The sequence below is a fragment of the Hemicordylus capensis genome, chromosome 5, assembly GCF_027244095.1.
Source record: "Hemicordylus capensis ecotype Gifberg chromosome 5, rHemCap1.1.pri, whole genome shotgun sequence".
Taxonomy (NCBI): Eukaryota; Metazoa; Chordata; class Lepidosauria; order Squamata; family Cordylidae; genus Hemicordylus; species Hemicordylus capensis.
In genome coordinates, this window is record NC_069661.1 from 257,273,985 (window position 1) to 257,292,386 (window position 18,402).

Consider the following 18,402-nt stretch of genomic DNA (forward strand, 5'->3'; position numbering starts at 1 on the left):
GTCCAGCATCTTTAGGTCCTTTGAAACAAACAAACAAAACACCACACTTTCTTCCCTACAGAGGAAAGATGGGGAACTGAAGCTGAGATAAAGTGACTTGATCAAGGCTGTCCAGTGACTTTCCACCCAAACAGGGATAACTCTGGCAAATGTTAAAGGGAAAGGGGAAGACTAGCAAAGCACCCCAATGTGCAGATGCATACAACCACAGCATTTCTGCCATCAACCAGACACTAAACAGTTATTTGTAGGGTGAAACGGTGTGTGTGAGTACATGTCTTTCCTTATTACAAAAAAGGGGATCAAACAATGAACTTTTAAAACAGAATGATCCATCTGGACTGTTTTCTCTGAGCAATCCAGGTGGGTCTGATAGTCGTTCTTATGACTCTTGCAGTCTGTCAGTTTCATTACCCTTCATGTCAATTTCAACTATTAAGTGTTTTTCTGGTGGCTGTTGCTGGTGTCTTTTTAGAATGTGAGCCCTTATCACAGAGGAAACCCTCTTTTCTTTTTCTGTGTGGACTCCTTTGCGAACTTTTTTTGGGTTGAAAAGTGATATATAAATATTTGGCCCGTTATAATGCCATGAATGCAGTTGTGCCGCAGGGGAGATTCCAAAATATTCCTTATCATTGTCATGTTTGTCCGTGTGGATCAGAACAAGTTGAAACGACGGCTCCTGTCCTTTTGTATTGCCAATTTTATAGTGACACTAGGAAGAAATGTATTTCTCCTCAACTTATCCTGTTTCCAGGATTAACTGAAATTGACTGTTTAAATTTAATTTTAAAGGATTGTAAAGAGGAGAATTTATTCAATGTTACTAAATTTTGTTATATTTGTGGTGTTATTCGGAATGAAATTGTTAATTCTAAACGATTTTATTCTTGTAATTCTGACCATTGGCTGTACTAATAAAGACTGAGACTGATATATAAATATTTATCAATAAAATTATCAACTGCACAGTTAACTAATGTGGAGCCATCTTATTTATTTATTATTTCTCTGTGTAAACCGCCCTGAGCCACTTTTGGAAGGGCGGTATAGAAATTGAATTATTATTATTATTATTATTATTATTATTATTATTAATATGAATACCATGGTTTCACTAGGACTTACTTTAAGGTAAGTGTGCATAGGATTGCACCCTTACTAAGTTTGTTTTAAAACACATTTTACAGACAGCAGAAAAATGCTTGCTAGACTGCTTACCTTTATTTGTGCAGGCAACCTGAAATCCCTTCAAATGTTTTTCAAACACTTATTCATTCACAGATTGTAGGGTGGAAAGTAAAGCCAGGGCTAACTGTGAGTGGAGGGAAGTTTTTCTAGAGGAGAAGGAAAAGGTGGATAGACAGAAGCCTGCTGTGGGTGTCTTGTTGTGAACTCATCAGTACCCCAATGCAAGCAACAAGGGATAAAGAGGTTTGGGCAGTGGGAAATAGGACTTCTACATGGGCAAATGGGGGTGAGCGGAGAGGAGGGTGAACGTCTCCCAGAACCAGGAACCCGCTTCTCTTCAGTCATCCAAATGTACCTCTCCTCTGGACTGAAACCCCTGATTTGTTTCTCTTTGCCCAGTCCAAGATATAATTGGTTTATTTGGACTAGTATTGTTTTTGCTTCTTCACCTAAATAATAATTTGTACACTGCCAAACATTTTCCTCAAACACATGTCTGCAACACAAATAGGCTTAATTAATATTCCTGAGTGTGACAGGAAATAAACTCCTTCAGTGTGGCTCCACAAATAGTTTCCCTGAAAACTGAAGCAGCAGACTGTATGCTCTGCCTGTGGCGTGGGTGGATCATCACCCTATGCATACTCACTCAGAAAAAACAGCAGTTAATTAATGATTTCCTTCCTTCCTTCGGCACTTTCCTTTATCCCAACAGGCAGAACATGCATTCCGTTCAGGTTTTCCTATGAGCTACAGTACAAGTAGGAATTAAACTTCCCATTTCCTAGAAACAGTTCATAAATGCACAGGAGGTCAGAACTGCATTGCATGGATCTGTAATTCATATGCCTGCTGGTTATTTGAGATTAAAAGATCAGAAGATGTTGCAGACTAATTCACTAATTCAATTTCACTTCTCCCTTCACTTTGCCTATGAAAGACTATCACATGCATTGGTTCTTGCCAGCTCAGATCCAAATGTAGTAAGAAACCTCAGAGGGTGTGTGTGTGTGGGGGGGGATCAAACTGTAAACTGCAAAGCAATTTTTACTTAAATGAGCCATTTTTACTTAAATGCCAAAAATGTGTTTGGCTTGAAGTGAACTTAAATCTTTGCTGCATCACGTTTACTTGTCCAGTTGTATAATGCTGTTAACCAGAAGCCAGTCCTACTGTGTTAAATGAGGCTTACTTCGTAGCAGCTGTGCATAGAGTTACAGCTGCAATCACTTTTATCACAGGATCTTTCCTCTCACTCCCTACTGTGACCTTTTAGAGCCCTTTTGTATGGCTTGTTTGGAATGAACAAACTGCAGTTCAAGAAGCATGTCCACTCATGATAACAGTCCAGATTGCAACAAAAGTGTGGGATATTTATACTATCACAACTAATATTTATATAACCCTTTTCAACAAACGTACTCAAAGCAGTTTACACTGAAAAATAAACAACAAGAGGTTTCTCTCTTGTTTGAGCTCACAATCGAAAAGTGTGTGTGTGGAAAGTGTGGGGGCGGGGGTGGGGGCGGGGGCAGGGCAGGGCGGGTAGACACCAGCAACAAGCACTGGAGGGATGCCTTGCTGGGGTTGGATAGGGCCAGTTGATTTCCCCCTGCTAAACAGATGAGAATCACTACTTTTAAAGGTGCCTCTTTGGCTAGTTAGCAGAAATGCAGAACTCTATTTATATACTAGTGCAGAAATCTGGGTGCAGAAATCTATTTACATACCAGTTTGTCACTGGATGTTCACCTGGAGCAGCAGCATTGATTTTTACTGAGAACATATAACCTAGATTTCTTAGAATTATCCAAGTCTCAATAAGTTCCTGGGGCTGGCTCCTAGAGAAGTTCCTGCATGCTCAACCAACCTACCTCCTTATGCTGAAGCAATGGAAGGGAGAGCCTCAGCACTTCTTGTGAAGTCTCAACAAAGGTCTCTCTCTCTCTCTTTCTCTGAAGGCTACAGAAATTGCCTGGGAAGCATTCGCTACTCTTCCACCATTTTCTGCAACTGAATTTGTTCCCCATGGTGGAAGGAGGGTGGAGCGCCAACTCCTTTTCACCTGTTTGCCCACCTTGTGTTTTCTGGCTTTCTTTCCCCCGAATCACCAGATTGGAGGGGAGATCTGCCATCTTGATCACACTTTGCATAGGGCAACTGGATCCTTTAAACGAAATGGAGAGGTGATATTTGTTGATGTGACAGAGAGAAGTGAGGAGCTTCAGGGACATCCTGTTCAAGACTAGGGAGAGAAGAGTGCAGGGGGTGGAGCTGCCTAAAAAGACAGACACGAGAGAGTTTGCAGCATCTTTCAACCCCATGGCATGGCAATTAGTAAGCATACCTTTTCAAAATGCTTAGAAGCCATGGAATATAGAGTTTCCATGGGGCTGTTCCTGGCAGGGTTGATACAATTATAATATTGGGCAAGCTCTTTTCTGCAATCAGTTGATTTCTAAGGGTTGTTCCAGACTGTTTTGTTCCAGCGAGGGGTTGATATGCTAAAGTACCAGACAGATTTCTATCCCAAAACATTGGTCACAAGTGTCTCCTATACATCATCTTGTTTTTTGCTTTCAGCTTGATTTTTAAGAGTTAATCTGACCTATTCCATTATGTTCTATTTGATTATGTTTTACTAATGCCTGGGCGCTTTCCAGATTACCCACTACAACTGCGGTAAAATGTTTCAACTTGGCAGGATCGTATTCACAACAATCCCCAGAATAAAAGAATCCTACAACGGGGAAATACAGCAACCTGCTTGCAGTGCACATACGACATCATAGCCCTAAATCGCAGCAATAAAATCCAAAACAAGGCACTGCAAATATGAACAGCAGCCAACTGACAGCCTAGGGACTGTGGTGCCACAACACTGGAAGTGTGGAAGCCCAGTTAGCAGATATCCCGTGACCCCATTGTAGGGTCTAATCTGGAAAGTGCCCTGGATTTCATTCTCAAACTATTGTTTGCATTTATATGTTTAACACATCCCACAGCAAATAAATTATTTCTGAAATGCTTTTTCTGGGCCATTCTGAGCCATTCCAAGTGAAAACAATACCATGATTATTTATTATTATCTACAATATTTGTATACAGTGCTGCTTTTCATCATCATCATCAACAACAACAACAACAAGCCCTCCAAGCAGTTTATATAAGAAAAGGAATGAGACAAAGAATCAGCGAAGGGTTTGCTGTCCCAGAACCACTCATAATGCAAAAGAAACATGAGGAGGACCCCGGCAGCCGCCATTGGAGGGATGCTGTGCTGGGGCTGGATAGGCCAGTCTGCTCGGGGCTTCGGCAAGAAAGTGCATCTTTCTCAGGCAGGCAAGAGAGTTTTCCTTGGCAAACATATGATCGAAACACGTTGGAATCGACGTTTCCCCCACCGCCTGCTCTTGTACTGTTGTTGAAACCACCCCAGCTGACCCGGGCCCCCTATTTTGCAGTTGCTCTCCCGCTGCCGAACAGAAGAGAGCCTCCAAAAAGCGGTTCTGAGCCCAGGTCTGCGCTCTCTTGATCCAGGGTCTGTTCAACTGCCACCCCCACCGGGCACTTAGCATTCTGACTGGCCACGAGGCCCCCTTAGCCCCAGGGCAGAGGGCTGGCAGAACCAGGCAGCAGCTGCGGCTGGCTTTGGGACAGGGGAGCTTCGGCTGGAAGCGGCTCCCTCACAAAGCGTGCTATCCCCCCCCAAAAAAAACCCCCACATACCCACACACATCCCCCCGCACTGTCCCCACAAGGCCAGAGCTGAGGCCTCTCTGGGTGTTCCCCTAACGCTGCTCCTCGGCCAGGGCAGAGGTGGCCCAGGCAGCTACCAGCCCCAAAGGTTAGGGGCCTAGGATCTGCCTGAGACGCCTCCCCCCCGGGTGGGGGAGTTGCTCCGGGGAGACAGAGTGGCCGAGGGCCACGCCTCTGCCTTAGGTTCTTGCGTGGGTCCCCAGACCTCCGGGAAGGGGGCGCGGAGTGCAAATGGACCACCAGGCCAGAGCGGTCTTCAAGGCCGGGCGGCAAGCCATGACCAAGCCCGAGCCCCACACAAGCTACAAGATGAACATCCGCCCCACGGGCACCCCAGGACCGGAGCACATGAAAGGGCCGGCCTTCTGGAGTGCCGCCTCCAGACAGCACAGGCAACAGGCCTCCCCCGTCATCCGGAGCCTCTGGGAGATGGACGACAAGGTCCCTGTCCCCCCCAGTAAGTGGGCGCCCGTGAAGACTCGGGCAGGGTGGTCCGAGACCCACAGGCAGGCAGGCAGGCAGGCTTGTCTGCATGGGGCTGAGAAGAGAGAGGAACTGAGGGAGCTGCCATATACTGAGTCAGACCATCGCTCCATCTTGCACTGTATGGTCGACCCTGACTGGCAGCGGCTTCTCCAAGGTGGCAGCAGGCAGGAGTCTCTCTCGGCCCGACCGGGAGATGATGCCAGGCAGAGGTGCTCTTACCCCAGGACTTCGGGGCCAAAGTCCCGGGCCCCCAAATCCCCTTTAGACTGTCCTGCATGGAGTGCTTGCCCGGCAAAGCATGATGATGCTTAATTTACAGGCGGGGGGGGGGGCCCTCAAAACGTCTTACAATCCAGGCTCCAAAATTCCCTAGGCGCACCTTTGCTGCCAGGGACCGAGCCTGGGACCTTCAGCGTGCAATTCCACTGAGCTTAGGTAGGGTTGCCAACTAGCGGCTTTTACTGAGGCCATGCAAGTATTTGGGGTACCAAACGACCTTTTTTGCACGAGGAGGTACAGAGTCTGTTTTGGGGACCAAACAATTCTTTTGGGCTTCATGTGTGTGTGTGTGTGTGTGTGTGGTGGTGGTGGGGGTTTGGCCCGTTGGCAGCCTATTATGCCAGCCTTTCAGTGCCTGCCACCCTGCCGCCCTCTGAGCTCAATGCAGAATACTGTTTGCACAGCTTTTCCTAAAGAGGCGGGGGCGGCAGGGGGGGAATGAAGTGCAGCTGCTTCCAGTTGATCCTCTTTCCCATCCCACTGGCCACGTGTGAGCTGAGCCCCGGCATTAACACAGAGCCATGCTGCCTGCAAGCCACCAATTCGTCAGGTACAGCTGTGCTGGGTAAGACGAGCGCACCCACCCCAGATCCTCTCCCCAAGGGAGGAGGGAAAAGCAGCGGAAGCTTCATAGACAAGCAAACTCCCGGCCTTCCGCTTGGCTTTTCACTAGCATCTGATCAAGGATCCAGAGCATGCACAGCTCCTGAACGAGGGAAGGAGGCTTCTGTCAGAAAGCCTCGTGTGTAGCTTTACCTTAAAAGATGGCCCCTACCCCCACCCCACATATACAATCTGTGAGCCAAATGCAATTTGCAGAGCCACCAAATTGGAATTCTCTCACCCAGGAGACACGCCTGACTCCCTTATTGAGCTGGTCTTGTGGTAGCAAGTATGTCTTGTCCCCTTAGCTAAGCAGGGTCTGCCCTGGTTGTATTTGGATGGGAGATCTAGAAGTGTGTGCACTGTAAGATATGCCCCATAAGGGATGGAGCCACTTTGGGAAGAGCAGAAGATCCTAAGTTCTCTCCCTGGCAGCAACTCCAAGATAGGGCTGAGAGAGACTCCTGCCTGCAACCTTGGAGAAGCTGCTGCCAGTCTGTGTAGACAATTCTGAGCTAGATGGACCAAGGGTCTGACTCAGTATATGGCAGCTTCCTATGTTCCTAATGGCAGAAGATACTCTTATTCGTGGGTAGTATTGGGAAGGGTCAAATTATTGATGGTTCCTACTGACAGACAAGTGACAACTGAAGCACACTCTGTACTCAGATGGCTTATTTATTTATTTATTTATTTATTTATTTATGGATTTAATATTGCCCAATCCACAGACTCAGGGCAGTGTACAAAGCAAGAACAGCATCTGAGATTTTTTTTAAAAACCTAGACCCTTAAATTAAAGGGCAATTGCCTGGCAGAAAAGAAATGTCTTCAATAAGGATTTAAAGGCAGAAAGGCAGGAGGCAGACCAAATCTGGGGGGAGGAGAGTTCCAGAGTAAATGGGCAGCAAGGGAGAAAGCCCTTCCACGGGCCCTAGTACTATGGACCTCTCTGAGACCAGGGAGTGAAAGAAGCGCGGCCTGAGAAGATCTCACAGGACGGGACAAGAGAGGCCTGGGGTGGACCATATGGGGACGGGAAGCCGCAATGCTAGGCTTGCTTAGCCCAAGCCCTGTGCATCTTCATCTTTCTTTTCTCTGCTAGAGTTTCTCGGTGTGGTCAACTGGTGGCAGCTGTCTGTGTTTGTTCTTCTGGCAACCATGCTGATCTTGTTCATCATCCTGATGAGTTTAGTTAGTGCCTGTAAGTATGTGTGGGATGGTGACTTTATTGATAGATTATTATTTATTTAAAAGGTGTGTATGGTGCCTTTTGCCCTTGGAAAACAACTAAAAATAATAAAAGTAATAAAAAAGCAGTAATTATAAACAGCAGAAGTCAGACTAAATCTGAGCTAAAATACATTGATCTAAAAGCTTTGTGAAACAGATGGGTCTGCACACTTCAAAACTGCAGGAGAGGGGATCTTACTAACTTCCCTGCCAGTTCCAAAGATGTGGTCCTTCCTTTCTTCCTCTGCGTCCACTTCTGTTGCCTCTTGGATCTCCATGTAAGAAGCACAGCAGGTAGGACTGCTTCCTGCCTAAGAACATAAGAAGAACAGACCTGCTGGATCAGGCCCAAGGAGGCCTATCCGGCCCAGCATCCTGTTTCGCACAGTGGCCCACCAGATGCCTCTGGGAAGCCCACAAGCAAGTGCTGGTGGCATGGCCCCTCTTGCTGATGCTGCTCTGCAACTGGCATTCAGGGGCCTCTGAGGCTGGAGGTGGTCTATAGCCACCAGACTAGTAGCCATTGTAGACTTGTCCTCCATGAATTTATCTAAGCCCTTCTTAAAGCCACCCAGGCTGGTGACAGTCACCACATCTTCTGGCAGAAAATCCCATAGGTTATTTATGCGCTGTGTGAAAAAGTACTTCCTTTTGTCGGCCCTCAATCTTTTGGCATCAGAGGGGAGAGGGAGAAATATTCCTCTCTCTCCACACCATGCATGATTTTAAAGATCTCTGTCATGTCTCCCCTCAGCCATCTTTTTTCTAAACCTAAAAGCCCCAGGTGTAGTCGCCTTGCCTCATAAGGAAGGTGCTCCAGGCCCTCTTGCTTCACCCAATGCTCTTTTGCCCACCAATATATCTCTTGTTAACTACACCTCGTTGCTTTCAGATATGGAGAAGGCGCACAGCATAAGTGCCCTGGTTCCACAGCTGCAAGCTCAGGAGCAGAGGTTAAAGGAGGCTGTGAGGAAGGAAGCCAGAGGCAAAAGTGAGTGTGCCCAAAGGGGTCAGGAGACACATGGCCCTCTCCCCACCCTATAACTGGGTCTCCTGGCTGGCATGTGATACCATCGCATGGCAGGCCTGGAAGAGAGGCCCAAAGCTATGCGGCCATAGTGAATAATAAAAGCGTTCTTAGCACCCTCAAAACATCATTCCTGGGCTCCCATGGCAGTTAAGCCAGTTTGCATTTGCAGTCTAGGAAAGTCTTTGGAGCCCTTAACTCTAGTTTGGCCTTTGAATCTTCAACTGACCCCAGGTACTGGCCTTTGGCTGACTCTCTCTACCCATGGGATCCTATCTAGTTTTCCTCTGAGCTCATTAAAGCCAGTTTCCTGGAATCCAGGTACATGTCTGACTTCCTTAAGGTTTCCCTTCTTTTGATATCATGAATTCCAAGATGGTCCCTTTCACCCAGGGTTCCCCCACTTACACTTTCTCAGCCAGCTCTTCCTTATTGATAAAGACTAACTACAGGATAGTTGACCCCCACCCCTTGCCCCACTGTACCTTCTTCTTCTGAAAGATACCAATATTGCCAGTGTATTTTGAGTTGTCTCCAGCAACCCATCAGCTAAAAATTCATCACAATGAACATGAGCACCAGTGCAGTTCAAATACATAATACGTGATGGCTTTTAAACAGCCGCACACTGAAAAGCCGCCCAAATACTGTATTTGCCTGAATCCAAGAGGAGGTTTTCTCCCAGTTATTTCCAGTTTTAATATAGGAGGGTCATTCTGAATTCAGAGACCTTTTTCTTTTGGGTAAATACAAGTATAACCTGCATTTGTAATCTCTATCTTTTGCAGCATTATCTTACATTCAGAGTCACCTTCTATTTGGGTAAATACAGTATACAGGTGGACCTCCTTATCTGTGGGGGTTTCATTCCATGGCTGTACCACGGATATGGAAACTGCAAATAAGGAATCATTGATCCCTATGGGATCGCGGGGGTTATGTTTCTGGTCGGCCATTTTCTGCTAAAAATGCCCCCAAATCAGCCTAAAATGGCTGAAAGCCAGTCAATTTTCGCTGGGGGGGGGAGCTCCTTACCTGTCTCTGCTGCTCCCCCCCAAGTCATGTTGTGCCCCCAAATGGTTGAAAATTGCACTTTTCCTGTTTTTTAAAAAACAGAAGCCATTTTGTGGCTCCGAGACCTAAAAGAAGGCCCGAGACCGGGCCTTCTCTGTGGCTGACCTGGGGCTTTGGAATGCACTCCTTGCTGAAATAAGAACAACCCCTTCTCTGTTTGTTTTTGGGAGGATCCTGAAGACGTACCTGTTTTGTTTCAATTGAAATTGAAATTTTTTGAGATTGTTATTTGTTTTACGAACTTTAACTGTTTTACATTGTTTTTATATTGTGTCTTAACTTGTACAGTGCCTGGAGATTTCTATATCATGCAGTATAGAAATTAAACAAACATAAAATAATTAAACAAAATTAATTAAAAATTAATTAAACAAAAATAAAACAATACATAAAATGGTGGCCGGGAATGACCTCCACGGTCATTTCTGGCCACCCCCAACCAAAGGATACGCAAGGTCAATGTGCGCCCCCCCACCCCCGGTGTATGCCGAGGTCGGGTGTCACTCTCCCAACCGCAGATACATGAAACCACAGATAACGAATCTGTGAATGAGGAGGTCCTCCTGAATAAACAACAACATGAGATGAAATTGCCAGGGCATTGTCCTGGCGCATTGTTGCTGAGTAAGTAGTGTGCTCCCAAGCTTTTCTGGGAGAGAAGAGCAGAACTGGAGCAGTCCAGGAAGCCTCACCCACTTTGCTTTTTCTCCCCAGCCTTGAACTGTAAAGCCTGCAAGAGTAATTGGGTGCAGCGGGCAGATGCCTGCTACCTGCCCACCACAGAAGTGATGTCCTGGGAAGACTGCATAGCACACTGCAAGAAACACAGTGCCAGCCTTTTAATCGGGAGCACGCATGGAGAAATGGTGACCACTCATTGGGGTTTTCTGCCTTGGCACTTGGTGGTGGGGGAACTTCAGGAACTGTAATTACATTTCACTCCCATTTAAATTTTGGCAGATTCAGCAGGATTCATATGGAATATTTTGAAATGAAATATTCAGGGAAACCCTTGTTTGTTTGTTTGTTTGTTTGTTTGTTTGTTTAGCGAGAAGTTCTCAAAACAGTTTACATTGATCTTTTCCTGTCTCCAAAGGGCTCACAATTTAAGAAGGTATGCAAGGTAGAAACCCACAACACCCACTGTTGGGATGCTGTGATGTGGATGGAGAGGGCCAGTGCCTCTCCCCCTGCTAAACGTAAAGGGAATCACCACTTTGAAATGTGCCACTTTACCCAGTCATCAAGAGTCAACTGAAACGTCAATCATGCTGATACTTTCCAAGGCAATATGGTTGAGCAGTAACTTGCAAAATTTATATTTTACATGCATATTGGGAATATAATTTAAAATGGGAAATTAGGAAAATGTGATGGGGGGTAAATAAATCATATTTAAATCATATAAATAAATCAGAAGCATTGCAGGGTATGCCAGCCTGTGTGCCCCTTAACGTGTGGGGCTGTGGTTGTTGCCCTGTGGGTGAGTCTGTGCAGGACGGGCCAGGGGGACAGAGACTGTCCAGATTAAGTCTGAAACCATCCATGATTCCTGGATGAAGGAGCAGACCAGGTATGTATTACAGAGACTTGGATGGGGGAGGCTGGTGGCCTAGTCTGGTCCCAGCTTCTCCCTCTAGGGTACTCTGTTGAGGAGCGGGTGCAGGGACATGGGTGGGGATGTGGAGTGGCTGTGGTCTGTAAGAATAATCTTTCATTAACCAGAATCCCTGTGGAAGTGTCTGACCATATTGAATGTGTGTACCTAAGTTTGGGGACCAGAGATAGACTGGAACTTCTGTTGGTGTACTGATTGCCATGCTGCCCAATGGAGTTCCTAACTGAGCTGACGGACTTGGTCTCAGGTTTGGTGTTGGAGTCTCCAAGGCTTGTCCGAGACTTCATTGTTCACTTTGGGACCAATCTGTCCGGGGTGGGTCAGGAGTTCATAGCAACCATGACAACTATGGGCCTATCTCAAAGGGTCTCGGGACCGATGCACATTGCAGGTCACACACTTGATCTGGTCTTTCACTCTGATCAGGGTGGTGTTCCGTGGGTGGGGACTCCTGTGATTTCCCCATTGTCATGGATGGACCACCATCTGGTTATGGTTGGACTCACAGTCACATCCCACCTTTGCAGGGGCGAGGGGCCCATTAGAATGGTCCACCTGAGAAGGTTATTGGATCCAGTAGGGTTCCAAGAAGCCTCGGAGGGATTTAGTGTTGGCTCTGCAGGTGATCCTGTTGATGACCTGGTGAAGAATTGGAACAGCAAACTCACCAGGGCAGTAGACATGATCGCTCCTAAGCGTCCTTGGGAATTTGCCAATGAACGATGTCCTTTCTGCCGAAGGGACGTGTGTATCTAGTTTGACTCTGTTTTGAAGCATGCCCCCAAAGTCCACATTTTCCTGGTGGAATGCAGTTAGGACACAAGAGGGAGAGGCTGGATAGATCAGACCACAGGTCTATCTAGTCGAGGAGCCTCTTTCTAACAGTGGCCAAGCAGATGCTTCCAGGAAGCCCATGGGCAGGGCGTAGAGGTATTGAGGGTATTAAGAATACACAGATATCCCTGCCTTTCTTTCCCCCAGCCAAGCAATTTAGAAGTGTTGACTTGGAATGCTGAGGATCCATCTAGCTATTGTGGCTAAGAGGACTCCTTCCATGAAAAGCTCCCAGCTTTCCTGATTTGACATTAGATGTATAACTGTGCAGATTTTTACAGTGAGTAAAATTTCAGAAATGTAATTTCTGAAAATGAGAGTGTTCGGGAGCTAGACTTTTAAAGACATGCCTGTTGTCCCATGTACTTAGGTGATTTATCATTGAGATCATCAGGAGGGGTCCGTCTTCAGGTGCCACCGGCTCATCTGGCAGCAACCTGGGGTTGAGGGCCTTCTCTGTTGTCACCCATGGGTTGTGGAACACAATGCAGTGGGACACAACCCAGGGTATATAAGAGGATTGTCTTTACTGGAGACTTTCAGGAGATCCTTAAAGACCCATCTTTTTAGCCATCTGGCTTTTAATGATAGTTAGTTTCAATGTTATCTAGTTGCAATTGTAATTTTAAACTGCTTTTAATTGTTTTTTTATTTTAATTGTGTGTGTTTTAATTTTAATGTAAACCACCCCGAGCCACCTTTGGAAGGGCAGTATATAAATCAAATAAATCAAACAAACAAACAAACAAACAAACAAATAAATGTATACCTGCCCCATCTGGGAAGCTTGGGGCCAGAGACAAAAGCAAACATGTACATTATGGCCTATGGGATTTCCTTCCCTTACATTCACAGATATTCCTGCTATTAGAGACCAATAAGTGGACCACCATGAAGTACAGAAGGCGTGTCCCTGGGAATTACTGGATTGGTTTGAAGTACAACTTGACTCAGAAAATCTGGCACTGGGCAGATGGAGAATTTCTGCACCTCATGCTGTGAGTCTCCCCTCCCCTCCCCCAGGACTGAACTTGTAAACATATGAAGCTGCCTGATGCCAAGTTAGACTATTGGCCCATCTAGGCTAGTGTCAGCACTGACTGGCAGCAACTCTTCAGCGTTTCAGACAGAGATCTTTCCCATCCTTACCTAGAGATGCTGCCAGAGGCTGAATCTGAAGCCTGCATGCCAAGCACATACTCTCCCCCCAACCTGCGGCACCGAGCGACAGCCCAGTGCTGGGCTGGCCCCACTCTCTGGCCACATGAGGCAATTGCTTAACTCAGGAAGCAGATTCCGGAGGGACTCCGTTTTCCTGTCTCCTCCATCTTTCAGTATTGCTTAAACCAAATTTGAATTCTAGTCCATAGCAGGGGTGAGCATCATTAGGACTTTTTATTACAGATACAGAAAGGTCTAACACTACTCTATGTGACTTTGCTTTTGGGCTACAGGACAAGCCCACCTCCCTAATCCCACCAGCAATCTTTCAAGCAGACCTTGTTCCCTTAACATTAGCAGCTTGGGTCCAGGGTGCTTAGGAGAGTGCCTACTTTTTCATGAATCCTGTCACCTATTAAGATGATCTGGAGAGGTCCGGTTACAGTTGCTGCCAGCTTGTTTGGTGGTGACTCAGACCCAGACCTTCTCTGTGGCTGCCCCAGGGCTTTGGAAAATGCCCCCTGCTCAGTTAAGAGCATCTCCTTCTCTGTTTGCTTTTAGGAGGCCCCTCAAGTTGCACCTGTTTTCTCAGATTTTAAACTGTTTAATTTGTTTTTCTCTTATGAGCTTGTTTTTACTTTGTAATCTGCGAAATTGTAACTGTTTCTAATCTGCTTTATATTGGTTGTGTTTTAAATTCCACACACCACCTAGAGACGCACATATCAGGCAGTACACAAATATGATACAAGGAATATTGGGCTCGTTCACATGATCATTATTAAGGTGGGAGAAGCCTCCTCCCCTGTTTCAGGAGCAGTGTGTGCTCTCGTTTGCCAATTGCCTGTCAGTGGAAAGCAGAGGGGCCTCTCTGGTCAGAGAGGTGCCGTCTGGCTGGAGGGCTCCCTCCTACCCAGCAGCTCTACCCAGGTCTGTAATGAGGTAAGAGGGGGAGCCCTCCTACCCAGCAGCTGCTGAGCATGCGATCAGCAACAGCAGCACCTTCAGCCTTGCGTTTAACTCTCAGGTGGCTGGCAAATGGGAGCCTGTGCAGCTCCCAAACAAGGGCAGGAGACTCGCTCTGCCCTAATCTTGATGTGAACAAGCCAGCCATCTGTCCACATGGAGATAGGTGGTAAAGAGCCCCCCCCCCAGTAGGATCACAGAGTTGCAAAGGGCTGCTTGATGCAAGCTGGCCCTGAGCCAGCTTGGAAGGGCAGTATAAAAACCAAATCCAATCAATCAATCAATAATCCAGAGCTAGCATTTCCCAGCAGATGACCTCAAAGGCAGGATGCCTCCGAGGACCAGTTGCAGGGGAGTAAGAGCAGGAGAGAGGGCATGTCCTCAACTCCTGCCTGTGGCTTCCAGCGGCATCTGGTGGGCCACTGTGTGAAACAGGATTCTGGACTAGATGAGCTTCCTTGGGCCTGATCCAGCAGGGCTGTTCTTATGTTTTTATGTTCTTATGACTGTTCAGCCTCTGTCTGAAGATCTCCAGGGAAGGAGAACCCTGCCCCCTAGGTTACCGGTTCCATGGTCAAACTGCTTTTGCTGTTAAGAAGTTTCTCTTAAGGGTTCAACAGAAATCTACCTTCTTGGAACTTAAACCCTTTAGGTCTAGTCTTGTCCTTTGAGGCAGCAGGGGACAAGTCTTTAAGGCCTTGCACACAAGCAGTTGTGGGGGGTGGGGGGTGGGTTTAAAAATCTCCTGCTGTGGTTTCCATAGATGAGCAGACTCTTTGTTTGGGTCTGCAATCTCAGCACCCACACGATCCAGGAAGACTCAGTCTCCATTTTTAAATCGGGAGCTGGGTCCTCTGAGGATCGAAAGGGCTATCCCAGCATGCATTGCACTTCCAGGATACTGGGAACCCTCACTATATCACCGGCTATCCCCTGATTGGCTACGAAGGGGCAGGAGGCGGGACCAGTCTTAATGAAGGCATTGCTAGCAAAGGCCAATCCAACAGATTCCGATTGTACTTAAACAAATTTAAAGTGTCATAATAGGCACAAATAATGTGATACAGATATAGTAACTGTTTATCTGGTTTTTTAAATTAATTTTTTATATTGTTTTAGTCTGTACACCACCTAGAGATATCTATATTAGGTGGCATATAAATTCAATAAATAAATAATAAATATCTCCCATAAATGACTAGAACAAACTCCTCCACTTGTTACTCATTCCACATTGCTATAAAGGCACAGCGGAGAAGTAACTTGCCTAGGGAGCAAGAGGTTGCTGGTCCGAATCCCCGCTGGTCTGTTTCCCAGACTGTGGGAAACACCTATTTCGGGCAGCAGTGATATAGTAAGATACTGAAAGGCATCATCTCATACTGCGTGGGAGAAGACAAAGGCAAACCCCTCCTGTATTCTACCAAAGACAACCACATGGCTTTGTGTTCGCCAGGAGTCAAAAAGGAGTCAAAAACTTCACCTTTTACCATACAAGGTACACATATACTGTGAAGTCCACCATGGTGACCAGATGACCTCCGTTTCGAGTAAAGATCTTTATCAAGTAGGAAAAATATAGAATGTGATGAAGTGAATCTTTCTGAAAATGGAGGCTTATTGAGGTTTATTATTAAACTTACAAATAAAAATATCTAAACATACTGCAGTATTTAGCGTAAAACGTAAATTTAATGTACAAGTAATTTTGATAGTGTACACATTCATAGTGTACACAGACAATGGTATTCTCCGTGACACTCTATGGATGCGAAAGCTGGACTGTGAAAAAGCAAGACAGAAAAAAGCATTTACATTTTTAAACTTTGGTGCTGGAGAAGACTTTTGAGGAGACCATGGACAGCCAGGAAAACAAACCAATAGATCCTAGAACAAATCAATCCAGAATTTTCACTCAAGGCACAAATGACCAGGCTCAAACTATCATCCTTTGGACACATTATGTGAAGATCCAGCTCCCCTGAGAAGTCCATAATGCTGGGGAAAGTTGAAGGAAAAAGAAGAAGAGGACGACCAGCAGCATGGTGGATGGACTCGATCATGACAGCAATGAATGCACTACTGAAAGACCTTCAAGGCCAAGTGGAAGACGGATCCTCCTGGAGAGCATAGATCTATGTGGTTGCTAAGAGTTGACACCCACTTGATGACACTCAATCAATCAATCAATCAATCGTGTGTGTGTGTGTGTGTCTGTGTGTGTGTGTGTGTGTATATATATATATATATATATATATATATATATATATATATATGAATGAATGAATTATTTTTCATATGCTCCTTGGAACTGTGGAAAGTATTGCATAGATTCATCACAATAATCAATCTCAGTTCTCAGAAAGATTCATTTGAAGCTGATTGGTATCTGATAGAACCGGCTTATTTATTTATTTATTTATTTATTTATATTCAATTTGTTTTTATTTTATTTATCCAATTTTATTTGACTCTTATTCTGTAAACTATACTGCAGATCAGACCCAGATAGTGGCTTGTGCTGTAATATCTCATTTTTTTCCCATTAGCCAGAAGTCTTTGAGCTGAAATGTTTGAGCTTGGGTGAGGAATCAATGAATTGCATTTAACATGATTTAAATGTCATTTTAACCTGAGACCTTGGGTTAGGGTGGTATAAAAATGTGCTAAATAAATAATAAATAAATAAATTTTCAAACACATTCAAATATTAACTTGGAAATTCTTTTCACTGGAATTTTTGTCAGGATTTTAGGATAGATAATTCAGTAGCATAACCTTTGCGTACACTGTTTTTATTTTAAAGACTAAAAGAAACGCCACTTAAGGCTGTTAAAAGCTAAACTTTAGAGCTCCCAAAGAACTGTATGTTGGAAATAGAAATATTTCCTAAGCTGCAAAGTGAATTACAGCTTTGAAACTGCCCAATTTGACTGGTTGTCATCCATTCAGTATGTTGCTAATTACATTTGCGAAAAAGTGAATTTTTAGAAATGAACAATTTTCTACAATAAAATTGAAAAAATATAGTGGTGTGAGATTTTTATTATTTTAACCCTTTTCCATAACAGAAAATTCCCCATGGGAAATTTCTGGCATTTAGAGGGGGAAAGGATGCAGCACCTACCAACATTCTACCCCAATTACCCACCCTGTCCCCTCTTTCAAAACATGTATCAGTCTTGTACAGATTGTTCTAGAATGACCCTTGTGCAGGAATAGATCAGAAACAAAACATCTGACAGCTTTGACCAGATTTTTTAAACTGAAATATGCAATTTCACATTTTAGCATTTTGAAATTTCAAAATCCATTTTGAGTGACACTTAAACACACACCACACACACACACACTTACTTCAGGCAGTTATGTTAACCCAGGTTCCACCTGTATTTCTTAATCCCTGAAAGTATCCATAATCAAAATGAGGTTTGGATTTTTTTAGATTGCAGTGCAATAATTTAGATTCATTTCCTTTCGCTAGAAAATTCAAGGTAGGACTGTGTAGAAAGTTCTTGAAAAGTGCTTGAGTCTCTCTAACTTTGTTACAGGTAGAAAGTGCTTGAGCTTCTCCCCATCCACCCCCACCCTCTCATGATCTGATGCTCTACCACCGTAAGTGCTGCCCATTTACGGTCAAAACAGCAGGAGTGGGTGAGATGCTAACATGTCTTTCCTTTTCCTAGCACGTCTATCTCAGTTAAAGAGACTGTACCCGCTGAAGACATCTGCGTCTTGTTAAGCAACGGCGAGGCGGTCACCAGTCACTGTGCATATATAAACCACTGTCTGTGCAAGAAAGTGGTCTAATGAACCAGGCAACTCACCACCCTAGACGTCCTCCATGTCCCTTTTGCTACAGTCCCATTTTAAGCTCATTTGCTGGCCCCTTTGCCTTCAAGAAAACTTCAGCGGACATCTCTGTAAATGCAAGTAATAAAGTGCATTTCTTACTCTGTGAAGGTGCATGCATTCCCCACCCCCTGCATTTCTTTCTTCCTCGGTGTGCCTGCCTTGGCCATATAACTCTTCACAACAACTTGGACCCTTTTGTTTGACAGAATTCCGTAATGGGAATGAAGTGAGATTGAAAGAGCAACTTCATTTGCCCAAATCATTTCACATCTAAAATGCTCCATGGAGGGAATTGTTAGCTCTTCTGAATTCCCTA

General features: G+C 45.2%; 2 protein-coding genes across 5 annotated transcripts in view; one reads left to right on the forward strand and one right to left on the reverse strand.

Moving 5' to 3' along the window:
* Nucleotides 1-3,400, reverse strand: part of LOC128327644 (early activation antigen CD69-like) — a 29,980-nt gene extending 26,580 nt beyond the window's left edge. Inside the window, exon 1 of the mRNA XM_053256691.1 lies at nucleotides 3,269-3,400. Within this exon, the coding sequence (XP_053112666.1) occupies nucleotides 3,269-3,344 (76 nt within the window). The 5' untranslated portion in view covers nucleotides 3,345-3,400. The remainder of the gene's footprint in view (nucleotides 1-3,268) is intronic.
* Nucleotides 3,401-4,301: 901 nt separating this feature from the next.
* LOC128327646 (killer cell lectin-like receptor subfamily B member 1) lies at nucleotides 4,302-18,193 on the forward strand. Of its 4 annotated transcripts, none has more exons than XM_053256694.1 (6): nucleotides 4,302-4,533; nucleotides 7,424-7,522; nucleotides 8,444-8,542; nucleotides 10,367-10,518; nucleotides 12,960-13,102; nucleotides 17,918-18,193. In XM_053256694.1, the coding sequence occupies exons 1-6, from the start codon at nucleotides 4,431-4,433 to the stop codon at nucleotides 18,039-18,041; spliced, it is 720 nt and encodes a 239-aa protein (XP_053112669.1). In that variant the 5' UTR covers nucleotides 4,302-4,430; the 3' UTR covers nucleotides 18,042-18,193. The 4 variants fall into 4 exon arrangements, with proteins under 4 accessions (XP_053112669.1, XP_053112671.1, XP_053112668.1 ...); XM_053256692.1 differs by lacking the exon at nucleotides 4,302-4,533 and adding an exon at nucleotides 4,760-5,407; XM_053256696.1 differs by lacking the exons at nucleotides 4,302-4,533; nucleotides 12,960-13,102 and adding an exon at nucleotides 4,749-5,407.
* Nucleotides 18,194-18,402: the final 209 nt, after the last annotated feature.